The 16990-nt window shown below is 36.4% G+C and overlaps 1 protein-coding gene across 5 annotated transcripts in view; it reads left to right on the top strand.

The window, feature by feature from the left end:
• PROX1 (prospero homeobox 1) overlaps positions 1-14305 on the top strand; it is a 59148-nt gene extending 44843 nt beyond the window's left edge. For 3 of the 5 annotated variants that reach the window (XM_031937359.1, XM_031937361.1, XM_031937360.1), the window contains one exon: positions 8506-14305. In XM_031937359.1, the coding sequence (XP_031793219.1) occupies positions 8506-8694 (189 nt within the window). In that variant the 3' untranslated portion in view covers positions 8695-14305. The remainder of the gene's footprint in view (positions 1-8505) is intronic. The other 2 variants (XM_023501971.2, XM_023501976.2) reach the window with 1 other exon arrangement.
• The last annotated feature ends 2685 nt before the right edge of the window (positions 14306-16990 follow it).

Genomic DNA, 16990 nt, shown 5'->3' on the forward strand with positions numbered 1-16990 from the left:
TTGACAATTTAAGAAAGAGGGATTTGAGTCACAATGTTGAAATATGGCCGAATTAAAACTTATCAGAGTGGGAGGAGCAATTCTGTTGCTTGAGTTTAAGGAAAGATACCATGTTTAGTTCTCCCACAGGATGTTTTACCTCGATATGCAGACAAAATGAAAGATATACCAGGAATCAGAGATCTTTTTGATATTTCAAAGTGGGATGATGATAATGATAATGATGCTACTTTGTGTTCACATAACACTTTATATTTTGATACTGATTATCAGATCCTCAGTCTTACAAATAGAAATAGGAAATCACACCCATTTCACCCTCTGTAGCATCTTAACCTCTTCCTTCTCAGAGCTTCTCCACTTCTCACTGTGTGTGCAAAATAAATGGAGAAATGACAGTCAAGGAAAGTGTTCACTTCTTACCTAGTTTCATATCACTTTGGATTCCCTTTTGTAAAGAGGACTTATGGTGGATGTAGAGATTTCTCTGCTTCCAGGAAAGGAGTTCCTGTGGGTAAAACTATTGGGGCTTCAAGTAGAAGACTGGGGAGGGAGCCCCCACAATGGAGAGACCTAGAACTGACATATCTGTTCTTACCTTTTCATCTGATAATCTCTATGTGGAGTTACTAAAGCATCTGAGTTTATCCATTTAAGTCCACTCTGTCTGCAGGGTAAGTCCCTAGCTTGTGCCACTGCTGTCAGGAGATATGTCTCTCCTTGATCAATATTTACTTAACAAACAGCAGGGGTAGGAGAGTTTGTTTAGAGGAATCATGTGCACACCAGGGTGAATGAATGCTCGGTAAAGTGCTTCAAATGTTGTTTTTTTCCCCCCCTTTCCTAAGATCTTTTACTTCTCTCTGTCCCTCTGTTTCTTTCTTTCTTCTTCTTCTTCTTTTTCTCCTTCTTCTTCTCCTTTTTCTTTTTCTTCTTCTCCTTCTCCTTCTTTTTCTTCTTTTCTCCTTCTTCTTTGTTCTTTTTTTTCCTTCTTCTTTTTCCTTCTCCTCCTCCTCTTCTTCTTCTTTTTGTATTCTCCTAGAGACACTTAGAAATCACCTTCAGAGAATGACCTTGCTGTAGGATTAAACATATTGTTCACATCTTGGGACAGCTCATGACGCAAGTTAACTTTTGGAAAACTTAGTATGTTGTTCCTTTTCAAATTCTGGGCCAGGTTAAATATTTTGGACAAGGTCTTAGGAAGAGCTGAACTTTCAAGTGTTTTGCCTTGACAACTTTGGGAGAAGGGGGAAGGAGGTACAAGAGAGGAAATAATCGCAAATTAACAAACGAGATCGCTTTGATCTATTGAAGGTTGGCATAAAGCAAGTTTCAAACTGGGCATTCCTGATCACACAGTTCTTTCAAAAGAAGAAAGCCATGTCTTTCCCATGATTTTTAGAACTATTGGAATGAAATAAAATGAAACATTATTTCTCTTTCTTTTCATACATTAGGAAAGGGGGAAGGGAGAAGAAATACAAAGAATTAAAGTTTTCCCATCTTTTTAACTTCTCTTCTTGAACAATGAGTGCTGGATCTCTGGAGTGACAGCCTTCAGTGCAACTGACTTGGAGGCATATAGGTCTAGTTGAAGGGGTTTTTGTCTCAGTGTGTTGGTGTGTGTGTGTGTGTGTGTGTGTGTGTGTGTGTGTGTGCTGGAGGAAGGAGTTATTTATTTATTTGATTTTGTGAATCAGAGTTGTAAAAGCCATCTGAAATATTCATGCAGAATTGTCTGGGCAGCCCGTTTCTGTTTTATTTACTGCACAGTAGAACAGCCACAGCGGATTAGTTCTACAATACCCATAACAAAGGCACAACAGCTGATGCATGTGATGTGAGGAGGTGACAAAACAGTTAAACTATGCTGCTGGCTACAGGCAAGCAGTCAGCAGATGCAGACAAAAGGGTTTGTGACAAGAATAACTCTCTCTCCAAGGCGAGCAGTGAAGAGTATCCAAAATACCAATACCCTTTTCTCCTTGACATTGTCTTCTTACAGTCAGCGTTTTATTGCCCTTTTATAGTAAAAATTTTAAAAAGAAAGAAAAGAAAAGAAAGATGGGGGAAAAAAGGAAAAAGAAACTCACACTTAAACTAATTCTTGAAAATATCAGCTGGAAATTGACTCCTTTCTTCACACAGCCCTGCTGGTTTCTCAGAGTGTGTGTCCTCAGTTTTCCACTTGAAGTTGAATTAAAAAAAAAACTACTCAAAAGTTTAAAAGAGGAACTGGAAAGCAAATCACTCCTAATGGGGATTAATGAGATGAAACTTAACTAAGAAAAGCATTTTAGGATAAGGATAGTGGGAGAGGCTATGTATAATTTGTTCTTCCATTCATTTTAGTGAAATAATTTCATTGATGAAATAAGGTCTGTGAGCCAATTCTTCAAAATGGTCAAGATCTAGGAGAGGATGGAAAGGAGGGGTGTGGGTGGGGCAGCAGTGGCTGGAAAGAGTTGGGCAAAGCACAAGATTAAGGTCCTCTGTGAGGGGCCCATGAATGAGCTTTATTTCAGAAGTGTGAAAAATCAGCTTCTCTATCTCCAGAAAATAGGAGAGGCTGTCTTCTTTTTAACCTTTGTAATTCCCCTTCTATTCTCTGTGACATTCATTCAGCTGCCAAGTTCGTTTGGCAAGGTTTGGGCTAGTAAGCGCACTTCCAGTGACCGCTAACCTTGGTATGTCCTGACACTTATGATGAGTATCTGCAGGACACAGAAGGCAGGCAGCCTGCTCTGTCAGGCTTTTATTATGTACTGCAGAGGCTGGGGACAGCCAGTTTAATAAAACAAATCATCCTTGAAGGTAAAGCAACTGGGAAGAAGAGGAGGAGGAGGAGAAGGAGGAGGAGGAAAAGGAGGAGGAGGAGAAGGAGGAGAAGGAAAAGGAGGAGAAAGAGGAAAAGGAGGAAAGGGGGAATAAGTGTCTTTGCCACTCAGTCCAAAAAAAAAAAAAAATCACCATCCACCCAACAAACTGAGCAATGCAGTGGCTGAGTGAACATACTTCAAACAGTATAAATTCTTCTTGCTCAGTCCCCTGCCCCCAACACCTCTCTACCATCACTTCTTTCCTCCTCTCCACCCCCATCACCTTGTCCTTCTTATATCCTCATTTATAGTACAGGAACAACAAGCTTACTCAACTTCTAATGAAAATTAATAAGTACCAGCGGCTGTTCTCCACCCCCATTAGAGGTCTTCTTACCCCCTTCCCACCTTCTCCTTCCAAATAACTTGGCAAGGAGTGACTAGCCCAGTTGGAGCTTGGATTCATCCATTTGGGTCTCTTACATTTGCCTTTGTTTTAAAACCCTAGATGAAGTAGTATCTGTAACATCTTAAAACTCCCTAGCCCTTCCCCCACCCCCAGCCTTGAGAAGCCTTTTCTTTCCCCATCTGGCCTGTGCAAGTAAAGCTATGGCATGACTCCTCTGAAACAGTAGAGTGGGGTCAGGTTTGCCTCTCCCCCCCCCACCCCTTCTACCCCCTCCACTGAGTCCACATTGTCTTACATTGGGGTCATTTGATTGACTCCTGCCACCTGATGCTGAGAAGATACTCAGGAGTTCATTCTGCAGATAGTTGAGTTCTATTAAAAGAAACCCAGACAACGGCTTACTTGTCACCAGGGGATTTTCGGCAGATGTTTATTAGTGATGTGAAAGCCATTAGGTGTAAAGAACTATAGAAAAGCATAGAGTCAATAGTATAAGCCTAAATTATGGTCCTCCCTGTCACCTCTCACACCACCCCCAGCATAATTTTTTTAAAAAAGTCCCCGTTGCCTTATTTTAACTGCAGGAATACCTGGAAAAAGGCATTCCCTCATCCCCTTTACCCAAGACTAAGTAGGTAGCATTGTATCTGGAAGACTAGAACAGACTGATTCTCTCAGGAAAACGAAACCAAAAACATTCAGCATATAAGCAGGATTTAGTGTTAGGTACTCCTTGATCTCCATTTGAGAGTCTAGTCACTGAGGTACTAACTAGAAGGACATTGTCATCTGACCTCCATGGCAATCCCACAGAGTCTATTCCAAGGTTAGCTAGCATTAGTGAGAAGTGGCTAATCTATTCATGTATTAACTGAAGAATTCATTGCCCTCACCACCACTACCAATGACCCAATACCCAAAGCAACTGCAGATCCAGCCTTGTTTATTAATGAATTCCAAGCCTTCTTGGGGATTTTCTCCATCATAATACTGCTATGGAGAGATGCCACTCTGAGGTCAAAATGGCACTCAATGAATTCCTAAGGCAAACAGCCCAATGTGGTGGAAAGGGTATTGGACAGGTTGTCGCTGCCGCTGCCCAGGTGTTTGACCCTTGGCAAATTATGCCTCAGCTATTTTTCTATAAAATACAGGATCTGAACTAGATGATCTCCAAATACCTTTCTAGTTCTACAAGTTCTATTTCATTTTCTCTTTATCAGCTCTCATTTAATAAGCATCTAGTTACTATTAAGTACAATATAAGGTATACCCAGAAGATAAGGTTTATTATATCAGCCAAGTATTTATTATCAATTATATTCTAATAATAATGACATTTTATATAAATGCTTTAAAATGGGGAGAGGGTTTTATATATATATATATATATATATATATATATATATATATATATATATACATATAAATCTCATTTGAGACTCAGAACAATTCTGTGAGTCACTTTCTTATTACAGATGGATAAACTAAGACTCAAAGATTGTGACTTGTCATTGGTCACTACAAATAAAGTGTAAGAGACAGGTTTTGAATTCAAGTCTTCATGATTCCTACTTCAGCAGTGTCTGATTATATCACATTGCTTCTTAAACATCTATTAGTTGCTATAAAGAATACAAAGAAGTATTAGCCTTAGTCACTGCCTTCAAGTTACTCATCTCTTGGCAAGGCAGAAAATAATATAAACAATATAAATTGTGACAATACAAGAATTATATGGTAATTTAAGACATCAGTATAAGAGATATAAGGCAGTATCTGATTAATTGCCAAATTAATCCATAAACAATATGGGATACAACCCACTAATAACCATTAAACAACATGGAGGAGAAGAGTAGGGAATAAAAGACCATTATTACTCAGTGGAATAATTAACTTTAATTGTTTCCAAGAATTATACTTACTTCTACGAGCCCTGATCTTTTTGCATTCATTCCCCTACCACTGTTTCTCTCTCTCTCTCTCTCTCTCTCACACACACACACACACACACACACACACCACACACACACAAACACACACACACACATACTCAAACTAGAGAAGATACCCATCCTTCTATTTTCTGTCTTTGACCCTCCTACTCTCACCTTTCAACATTCTCTGTTAAGCTTGGAGTGGTAAGGAATGACTTCCACGTAGGAAATGAGAACTATGACCTCTGGAGAGACAATTGGATGTAACAGAAAGAACATTGAGCTATCATCAGTTAAAAGATATGGATTTGTTTCCTGACTCTTCTCCTTTTTAGTTATGTGACCTTAAGCAAGGACCTTCATCTCTCTGAGTGAACATCAGTTTTCTCTTCTGTCAAATGGGGATGCATAGTGTTTATCCTGCCTAATTTATAGGCCTATATTGAGGATCACCTGGAATGTATAAAATACTGTGTGAATGTCAGCTGTGAATATATAAGCTTTTTTTCTTACTACTGTTCTCTGGGCTTCACCTACAGTGGCTGCCCTTATTGTCTCCCTAGTTAAGCCATGGGCACCATTCCCCTTAAGTCTCCATGCTGCTTTCTTGTGACACTTCTCTGGAGCCAAGGAAAGGATCTGAATTCCTCTATTTCTGGTGGCTGGTATCACCATCCTTCTTGAAATGTTTATTTTAATAAATGCCTTTGGTTATGGTTTTGTAACATTTGGCTAACAGCTCCCAAACCAAGCAGTTATAGTGGATAGTTGCAGAGTCTAACTGTTCTCCAGCCAGATTCCTCCTCTCAATAAAGCCTATTGGATAAAATGTGAAGATTATCTGTGGGGAGAGGTGGGAGGGTGGGGAGAGGGAGGAAAGAAGGGATGCTCTCCAAATGACAGTTAAATGGCTTTTTGTAACCATTAAAAAGTGAACAGGAAAGCCCAGCTCTCCTTTGGCCCCCCTCCTTCCTCCTCACACATTGCTCACAGCAGATAGAAGAAAACTTGGGAGATTTTGTGGAACATTGCCTACTAGGAATAGCAGCTTGGGGTAGGGGGAGAAAGGGGGTAGAAGGGAAAATACAAGAAGATTTACACTTAGAATCTTAGAAAACACTGGGTCCAACTGTTGCATTGTACAGATGGGGAAACTGAGGTCCAGGGAGGGGGCAAGACTGGGTTTGGAATTCACACTCACCTCAATGCCTCATTTCTTCTCACACTTGGTAAGGTAGAGAACAGCTTCAGGGGAAACTCTTGTGGTTGCTGCTACAAAGGTTCATTTTACCCCAAATCTGGTCAAGTCATCCAGGTAACAGAGAACATTGGTCTGGAAGACAGGAGATCTGAATTCTATCGTGGATCTCCTACTAACTTGCTATATGGCCTTGGGAGGCATACTTAATCCCCAGGAGTTTCAGTCTCATTTGAAAAATGAGAGTATTGGAATAAAGATCTTTCTCCTAATGGAAATAGAATACCTTGAGGGCAGGGACTATTTTGTTTTCTTTATATTCCCTGCCACCCTCACTCCCCCATGCTTAGCAGAGTGCCTAGCACATGGCAAGTGTTCATAAATTTTTGTCTCTTTTGTCTCTGACATTCTATGAAGGAGTAAAGTCCTACTTCTCAAGACAGTCATCACAGTATTTTTATTCTCTAAGAAATAAGTCATTTGAGGAAACCCATAAACTTTGAGAAGACGAATTTAACTGTGAAAATAGGGACGTTTAGTCTTTGTTCCTACGTCCTTACAGTCATGGCCAATATTGGTTGTAGACAGAGAAGAAAGGAATGAGGTATTTAAAATTTTTAAATATCTTTTGTTTAGATTAATTAGTTATATATCTAAAACAGAGAATATCTCACTCTATATGTTTACATTTATAAATTTCTGCCTACATATCTGCAGTACATTTATTTTTATATTTATACAAACACACATAGAGAGAAAAAGAATGTAAAAATCAAATGATACTCTTTTCTCCATATTAATACAGTTGTACTCACTTAAAAGAAATTCACTAGGCATTCATTTACACTTTCAGAAATAATTTATGATAATGATCCCTTCAGGGACATCTTATGGAAAGAAACCCACATTTTATCTCAGGGAATTTTCAAAGGATTCCAAACAAGCACATCAATAGCCACTAACTTCCCAATCTGGATTGTTAAATAAGTAAATAAATAAGAGAGATAACACTAAAAAAAAAAAAAAATCCCTCTTTCCTCCAACACTTTGGAAAGAACAGATTAAAGTTTGGGGGCTTAAAAAGGGATCCTTATCTCAAGAGACTGAGCCATAGCCTTAGTTTAAAAGACTAGGCAAACTAAAGTTTCATCAATCCATAGGACATGTCTCCTCATGTAGATCCAATTCTAAAAGAAAGATGGTTTAAAATGACCAATGTAACATCAACATTCTTTTAAAAATCATACAAATTATATTGGGGATAATCGTGACTTCTCAAGCATTATGACAGACTGAATGATCTGTCAAATCTTATCAAATTAGAAAGTATCAGAATTGGGGTATTTAAAAGAACCATATGCCTGCCATCTAAGAACTAAATGCTGAGAGGCAATATGGTGACATAAAAAGAGGATTTGTTTTAGTCAGATGATCTGAATTTGAATCCTGGTTCTGTCATTTTATTACCTGTATGATTCTGGGCAAATCAACAGACTTAATTTTCCCTACTGTAAAATGAAGGCGTTGGACCACTTTACTAAGTTGGTCCCTTTTGATTTTATGTTTCTATGTTCTGGTGTGATATTTTAGATTTCCATATATTTTGTAACTTATTTAAAGTTGATTACTTTATCTGACTTTCTTTTTTGTTTTCTAAATTATTATTTTTGTCATTTTTGGAGCCCAAATATTTTTCTGCATGAAAACCTTTAGAATTTATAATGGGAATAATTGGAGAAATAGGACTAAGTTTTGGGAAATTTCACTTTTAAAACTTTCAGTTTCGTTTCTGTTTTGTAATGTAAGGTCCCAGGGATGTCATGTCATCTCTTCTTCTCTTCCCAACCCCCATTCCCAAAGAACCACTCTAGAACTCAGGAATTTGTGATTTCAGTCAACCTCAGTATTTTCCTTGTGGGATCCTATTGCTAAAAGTCCCCTGAGCTACCCATCCTGTGTTCCTTATGCTACTATATATAACAACTTTTACATAAAAGAATATAGGACTGCCATTTTTAGAAAATGCAGGTGCCATATAAGCTGCTTTCTGAAAGAAAGAACTTAGCTTAGTTTCCTTTGAAGAACTGGAGACTTGAAATTGAAAACTTTATTAATGCCATTGTCTCCTTGTATCAGCAGGTTCCAGAGAGATTCCTGGAAGTCGCACAGATCACATTACGAGAGTTTTTCAATGCCATTATCGCAGGCAAAGATGTTGATCCTTCCTGGAAGAAGGCCATATACAAGGTCATCTGCAAGCTGGATAGTGAAGTCCCTGAGATTTTCAAATCCCCGAACTGCCTACAAGAGCTTCTTCATGAATAGAGATTTTCAACAACTCTTTCTGAATGTATGAAAAGTAGCAGTCCCCTTTGGATGCCCAAGTTATGTGTATCTAAATTTTGATTTCATATACATGTGTATGAGAGGCATAGATATGTTTATGAAATCAGCTGGTAATTCTGCCTCCTCCTCATGAACTCTCTCTTTTTTTTTCTTTTGTGTTGTTCTGTTGCAAGGGGATACTGAATTGTCCTTCTGCCTTCAGTTTACTTTTTGCCCAAGGCCCTTAACATTTGGAGACTTAAATGGGGTCCATTTTCAGGGAGAAGAATTTTGAAGTGGGTAAAGCCTGTCTTAGCAAGGTAGGGCATCATGTATGTGATGCTTCTGTCAGATACATGGCTTGCTGCTAAGTGGCATTTTGGCTGAGGGAAACCAGCATCATGGCACACTACTGTAGACAATGAAGTTTCCTCTTGTTTTCACTGCTAAAAAGGTCTGAAACTCTATGGAATCACTATTTAAGCTTAGTTTTATTTTATTTAGCTAATTATGTTGCTTTTGCTTTCATCTCTAAAAACAGCTAATGACATTTTTAGCAGCTCATTGCCTAAAGTGATACCCCCAGAAGACCAGATTTCTAAACAAAACAAAACAACAAAAAGCTATCAACTTTTTCCTAATAGGAATGATGATTATTCCCCCCCAAAAAATTAATGACTTAGATGCCAGTTTCTTATTGAGGCAAACCGATTTTGCACAAGATTAATCCTTTCGGGTTAAGACTGGCAATTCATGCATGATGGTCTAGCCACTTCTCTCATTTTACAGTATGGTCCTCTTGTTAAAAACAAAAACAAAAAAAAAAAAAACAGAACATATTTCATTCTCCACAAAGTAAAACTTAAATCTTTTCTATTTACCCTCATCTTGCTTCAGATATTAAAAGGCACACAAGTTTCAAACCTACTCTTTGCTCAACTTTGCTTAAAGTTGTATAAAAAACAAAACTCTCTCCACTTGATATTTAAGTTCTCCCCCCCAAATATAATTGTCTGAATTACCTTTATACAGAAAGAGAAAAAATAACCCCATCCTGGATTTTCTATTCCTGGTTATGCTGGAAACTTTTAAATAGCAATTAAGTTTGCTTGGACTTCATCTTGTCAGAGGAACACATATAAGAATTACCCTTCCACCCATCTACCCCCCCCAAAATAAAAAAGATGATCCTTCAAATTCACAAGCATTTATTAAGCACCTACAATGTAACAAAATAAGTCAGTCCCTCACTGTCTTGATGGATATGCAAAGTGATGACAACCTGAGTTTTCCCTTGCTTTTCTGTGCAGCTTTTAAAAATGAATGATGTGCTACCAGTCTCTTCTAACACAGAAGCTAGTATTGACCAAAATATGAGTAGAGTGAGTGTACAGTATAAGAAAGTTTGGGATTAATCTAAGTGACACTATCTCAGCATAATATAAGAAAGCTAGCTGCTAGTTCTTTGTGCTTTCTTCAATGGTTCTTTTTAAATTATTATTTTCAAATGTATACTGTCCAATATTTACTTTAAAAAAAAACCACATCTGATGGCATTTATACTTCTTTATTCTGATTTCTTTTTGAACAGATGCAGTAAGAATTTATTGTTCATTAATGTTTTCCGTCCCTCCCCCTTTCATCAGGTATTTTGGTTAAAAACAATTTTCATCAAATGATTCATTAACAAATCTGATATTTAGATCATAGGAAACATAAATATGGCATTTCCTTAACTTTTTTTCTATTCCAAAATTGCATTTGACTTTGGAGAGTGAAAGTTTACCCATGTGACTAAAGAGCTGACCTGATCACTGCAATTTCACTTCATTTATAAATACTGCTGATAGACAGAAATGTATGAAAGCAATTATTGTCAGCACAAAGCCTTAAAAACCTGCTGACTTCAAATTAAACAGCCCAATCCTATGATGCCCTGTCATTATTCCCAAGCACAGGCAGGATCCCTGCCGTATAGACAATGAAAACAATAACATGGGATGAAGTGCCAGCAGCTTCAAAATGTGTCAAACACAAAAACACATCTTTTTTTTTTTTCCAGCTTACTTTTCTTAAAGGATGGACACATCAACAGGATATGCATCTTTTTTTTCCTTTTAAAAAATATGATTTGGCAACTATGGCATTTAATATGTCTACAATGTGATCTACATTAAGTAAAGAGATGATCAACTGGTGATAGACCCCCTTTTGGGGTATTGCTACCCACAGGAGAAGGTGATCTACAGGGCCCAAATTAGGATCAAGTTAGTCCTTGGCTGTTAAAATATTACTGACATAGTGTTATACTACTGCATTGCTATTGACAACAGGAAAAGGCAAAGCCATACTTTATGCAGACTCTGTGGAAGAATTGCTATATCTTTTCTTGATCTGGAATGAAACTGATCCTTCGGTTATGATGAGTTGATTTTTAAATTACAATTCTGTCCCCCAACCACACATACTCTCCACCCTTCCCCTGCACCTTATTCAATTAAGTGAGCAAAACTGTAGACTCACACCTAGATGCTGTGGCATTTATTTAGCAAGAGTAAAAGACTCTCGATCTTCACTGAGGCATAGAAATGATTTCAGAGTAGAAACTGAATCTGCAGGAAACATTTCATTGCTTGGTTCTATAAAGAATAATCCTTCATTTTGCTTTTGGGTCAGGGGAGTTCCCCACCCAGTACAACCATATTATCTTATGCCTCTTAGTACATCAAAAATGACAAAAATTTGGGTGACAAAAATTCTTATTTAATTGAAAGTACAAACTGCCATTTTTCAGATGGTATGGCCACTCTCTCTAAAAGAAATTTCACTAGGTTAGAGAAGGCTAATTTTTTTTGTGGTGGGGGAAAGTTTAGACAGAGAAAAGAGTTTAAAGTTCCTGTTGAAATGACCACATTGCCACTCATTTTCTGCTAATTCTGATTTCTTTCTGCATACACACTTGAGGTTATAGTCTGTGCCTAGACCTTAAATGCACCAGCGGAAGGATTAAAAAAAAATCCTTCAAAATACCAGTTTTTTCCCACAAGTACAATTGTTCTTGTGCCTTCTGTGGCTTTCAATTTCATCTTTTAGACTTTATTTCCAATTACTACAGCTGCAATAAACTCTAGATTTTTTTTCTGGCTGTTTGACATAATGTTGATAGCTATGCATATTTTGTGTCTTTTTAAAAAAAAAACAAAGCGGCAGACTACGTTTTTGAAGAAGAGAATTTTTAGAACAGTTTGATAACGCAAATTATTTTTCCTCAATTGTTTGAGCAGCATTCAAGTTTTGAAAATTCTTGTAGAAGCCAATTTTTTGTAACTGTGGTGCAAATCTTGTGTTTTCTTAGCCTAAAGAAAAGTAGTATAGAAGCAATATTTCATATGATGTGCTATACATGTGTATGCATAAGTATACATGTGAATAGACACATACAGAATCTATCTATATACATATATATATATGCGTGTGAAGTGAAAAGCTTACCTTTTTCCTATCTAGATTTAAGATCCTATTTTAGACATCTGTTATGTTTTGTGAAAAGAATGTTCTATTGCAACTGCAAAACATTTAATTCTTACTGTATTCTGGTTGTTTAATGAGAACGTTTCACATTAAATGGTATAACAAGTGGAATATGTTAGAATGTAGGCATTATTTAAGGAAATGTTCACCCATATATATTCCTGAGGTTTGCTTTGTGCCTCTGAGTATTATTTAATTAAAAGTGTTTTAAGTTTGCAGAATCTTTGTTACTGTACCAGGGAAGTGGGTGAATACCTTTGAAAAAAATACAAAAACATAAAAATAAAAAATAAAACAAAACAAAACCAAGAGGGGAACTTTTATAAAGCAATGTAAATATTTAACCTTATGGCTGTTCTTGCATAAGACATAAGATTTTAATAATGACATTCTCAAAACATCTGTTGGATTTATTAGGAACACTTCAGTAACTGTATAGATAGTTGAAAGCATTCTTCAAAATCCAAGCCTCTCTACTTTTAAAAGATAACAGTCTCTTTCATCAGATGTCAAGGACAAGGGTGATACGGTTTCTGTAAAAATTACAGAATTTTTTTTCTATGTACATGAAGTCATTTAATAAGTAAAACAAAAAATTCTTTTCCATAGGTTAATGTTAAGATATAAAGGTGAAGATATTTGTGGCTTTAAAACTAGGATTTTCACCAGCAGCATTGATAAATTTGTAAATGAAGAATGGTTTACAGATCTCCCGGAATAAGCATTGTACATGCGAAGTTAGAGCAAAAATGATTTTCCATGTGTATTATAGAGTATTCATTGATGTGACTAGTGCAAATGTTTCCTTCTGGTACCAACTGTGTGTTTGAATATTCCAAGAGGCATTGTTTTCAAAAAGCTCCCCTTAAAAGAATGTAACTGGTTTATATGAGTATCAGTTACTGTATTGCACTTAACTGTTATGTTGAAGGAAATGCAATTTTGTTTTCTGTAGAACTGTTGGTTGTAAACCATCTATAAACTGAAGCTAAGAAAGGCTCATTCAAAGCTGGGATTAAAAACTGGTATTTTTTTTTTTTTTTTTTTTTTTTTTTTTTTTTTTTTTTTTTTTAGCCTTTGGGTCTTCTTAGAAACACTTTTTGTGTGGGATTTGATGGTTACAATTCCTTCTCCCAAAACTGACATTCAGTAAAATGCAGTCTGTTTGAGAGGGAGCAACAACCAGGAGACGTACATTTCTTGGGCTAGTCCTCTCACATGAAGATTTATTCATTCTGTGTTTTGGAAAAACATAGGTCCTCCCTTTAAGGGGACAAAAACTGTTTACAAGTGTGTTTGAGTTGCCCCCTACAGAATCAGAAATCAGACTGAGAAAACCCATATTGAGTAGGATGGAAAGCTCCCTGGAAGAGTCAAAGGTTAAAGTTCACACTGGTATCATCCCAGCCATTACTCATTTGTATATAGTTAAAAAAGTGACAAGACACTGCCTTTATATTATTTAGCAATATGTTGTAAATAGCATTAAGCTTTTTTTTTTTTGTAATAAAGACCCTTTAATTTGAAAATAGTACAATAACCGAACTGATAAAGTCAATTTTTGAGTTTGTTTTGTTTTGTTTTTTAGCTAGAGGCAATTTCAACTGTGGAATTTTTTTGTTGTTGTTGTCTATTGTTCTAAAGACTTTGCATAATTTATTGGTTTAATTTATCCTAATTTATTTGATGAAGGTGTACAATTTTGTATTACCAAGGATGTACTGTAATATTAATTGATGATATGATTTAAAAAAATGAGATTCCCTGTCCATATTAAATAAATTTTTAAAAGGTGCAGTAGACAATTGATTTTAAAGTCAAAGTGAACATTTTAGTTTGGCAGCTACTAAATTTTAAAACAGGAAAAAAAAAGACGTTGTTTGGGGGTAGGGTGGGAATGGGGTTTTATTTTGTGTGTTTTAAGCTTTTGTATACTCTCCAAACTTTGACCTTTTTGCTTTGTACCACTTAAAGGATACAGTAGTTCAATTGCCTTGTGTGCCTTCCATCTTCTCTTAAACTGAATGTATGTGCAGTATATATGCAAGCTTGTGCAAAATAAATATAAATTACAAGCTCATTGATATGCTTTGGATTTTTTTCCGAAAGTATCTTTAGGGGATTTGAATGTGGGGTCGAGGTCCACTCAGTACTATGATGTGGTTAATGACAATTCTATAGTGTTTATCCCCTAAGATTCTGGATGATATAACCTAACAACTGGGCCCTGAACACCAATGATACAAATGCCTTTTGTTACCTGGGCTGTTTGATTCACCCAGATTTCAGGGTTTCCAGGTAACCTCCTATTGCCACAAGGTTGATTCCAAGGACAAATTTACCTTTGTTTATCCCTTATGAGGAAGAACACAAAGCCAGGTTGGATCAAACTGTTGTTATAATTTTCTCCCCACAGTCACAAACTCCAGATGATTCAGAGGAAGACGTAAACATGACCACATTTCACCTACTTGCTAAAATCATAGAATAAAGAGAGGCAGCCTAGAGGAGAGGGAGGGGGAAATGGGAAAAGGTAAAAAGACTTGAGACAGACTCAAATTAAGCTCTGACACCTCCAAGTGACCTTAGCCAAGTCATTTATTTCAAATCTGACCTTGATTTCTTCATCTGTAAAATAAGGCTAGTTGCACATACACTGCCTCCCTCAAGGGAGTGTAATAAAGAAATATCTTGGAAACCCTGATTGGGTAATAGAAATGTTAATTGTTCTTTTGTAAACTGTTCCAGGAGAACCCAAAGCTTTTGTGACTTCTATTCTGGAAAATTTCAAGACTGACTAGCTACTCCTGTCTTTTATAAATGGGTTTAGATTAGTCTCTCCTGTAGCCAAACTTCCCAGACGTGTTAGTATATATGTGGTTTGGCTTTAGAGGGAAAAAAAAAAATTTCCTCTCCTTCCACTTGTCATTTGGACAAAGTTGGTGGTATAAGGAATGGACTACAGGTTTTGGAAATCAGAGAAATCTGAATTCCTTCCTATCTGTTTCTCTTTGCCTCCATTTCTTCAACAGTAAAAATGAAGATAATAATAGCACCTCCCTCAAGGGGCTGTCATGAGGACTGAATGAGATAATATTTGTAAAAGGTATAGAGTAGGCACTATATAAATACTTATTCCCTCTCTTTCATTTGCTTTTATTTAATGTAAACTTCCTTCTTAATCCAGCAACTAGAAGAATGAGCCATAAGACTTTAGAGACTGAAGTGATCTTAGAGATCAAATAGTACAATGATTACATTATGGATAAAGAAGTCACAGTCCTAAGAGGGAGCTTATTTAAGGTCACACAAGTAGATGAGTCAAGATTCAGATTTGTGTCCTTGATTTTGATGTCCTTGCCATTAAGTTATTTCCCCTTCTCTAGGCTTCAGTCTCGTTGGATTAAATGATAAGATAGAAATTTTGTAACTTGCCCAGAGTCACACAATGTTAAGCCCTCTAACCCTTTGACTCAAAATTCAGTAATCTTTTTATGGTATTGTTTTCCATTTTTAGGAGACTCACTACTTTAATATTGAAGCATTTATTAGGCAACTACTGTCTGCAAAACATTGTACTAACCACTTCAGAGGATACAAAATTTAAGTCCCAATCCCTGTCATCATTCTTTTATGAACAAAAGACATAAACTCAGATGATAATTTTAATATAAAACAACATAAGTACATTGGAAAGTTCCTAATGAGGTATAAAGTAAAGTCATTTGCCTTATTAAATAATGATAGGAACAATCGTAATCTTTTAGATCTTAGTTGTATCTTTTTTTTTTTTTTTTTTTTTTTTGGCCTGAATGCTAAATGTTTTACATTTTAACCATATCTTCCTCTTGGTAGAGGATGCCTAAAAATCAATGGAAGAGTTTTTTAAGTGACATAAGAACATGTTCATTTTTAGCTCTTTGTATAGAGTCTGAGATGCACCCCTCCCAAAATATCATGACCAGGAGTTCTTATTTTAGAGGTTGGGAAAGGAAAATCTTCTGCCTGTGTGGGACCTCACAAGCACCACAAAGGCTATTGGGAACAGATAAGCCCCTCTTCCTAATGGCCATCTATAATCTGTTTTGAATTGACACAGGTAATCTTCCATTCTAATTTATCCTAAATCATGAAAAATGTTAATTTCAAGAGAAATTACCTCCTTGACTTGTTTGTGTTTAAACAGCAAGCTTAAGAAAACTATGTTGTTTTTCAAATTAGGCAATAGATTTTAGACATTAAAATATTTCACCATCTTAACTGGGGAAATATTTAACCCTTTATTTCTCAATGGTCTTCAAGCAAAATCTAGATATCCAAGGACTAGATATCCTTCAGAGGGGATCCTTTGTCAGGTACAGGTCAGATCACATGATTTCTAAGGACTCCTCCAAAGCTAAAATCCCATAAGTCTATGACTAGCCATTTTTTAAAAAAATATTTTTTTTCTCATTCTGAATTTGACAAACACTAAAAGACCTAAGTGTTTCCATGTAGAAAGGATAGCAATATATTGAATATAAAGCTATAAATCTCATCATATGTAGCTTTTGGTTTTAAAAGTATGTGCTAACTTTACTGTCTGTAAAGCTATCTGCTTGTTTGTATAGCCAAATGGTATAGTGGATTGAATCAGTAAGACATAAGTTTAAATTCTACTTCAAACTGTATGACCCTGAACATATCATTTAGCCACTTTCAGTCTTAGTTTTCTCATCTGTAAAATGGGTATAATTTTAGCACCTAACCCCAGTGTTGTTTTATC

Source organism: Sarcophilus harrisii, chromosome 4 (assembly GCF_902635505.1).
Source record: "Sarcophilus harrisii chromosome 4, mSarHar1.11, whole genome shotgun sequence".
NCBI classification, from domain to species: domain Eukaryota; kingdom Metazoa; phylum Chordata; class Mammalia; order Dasyuromorphia; family Dasyuridae; genus Sarcophilus; species Sarcophilus harrisii.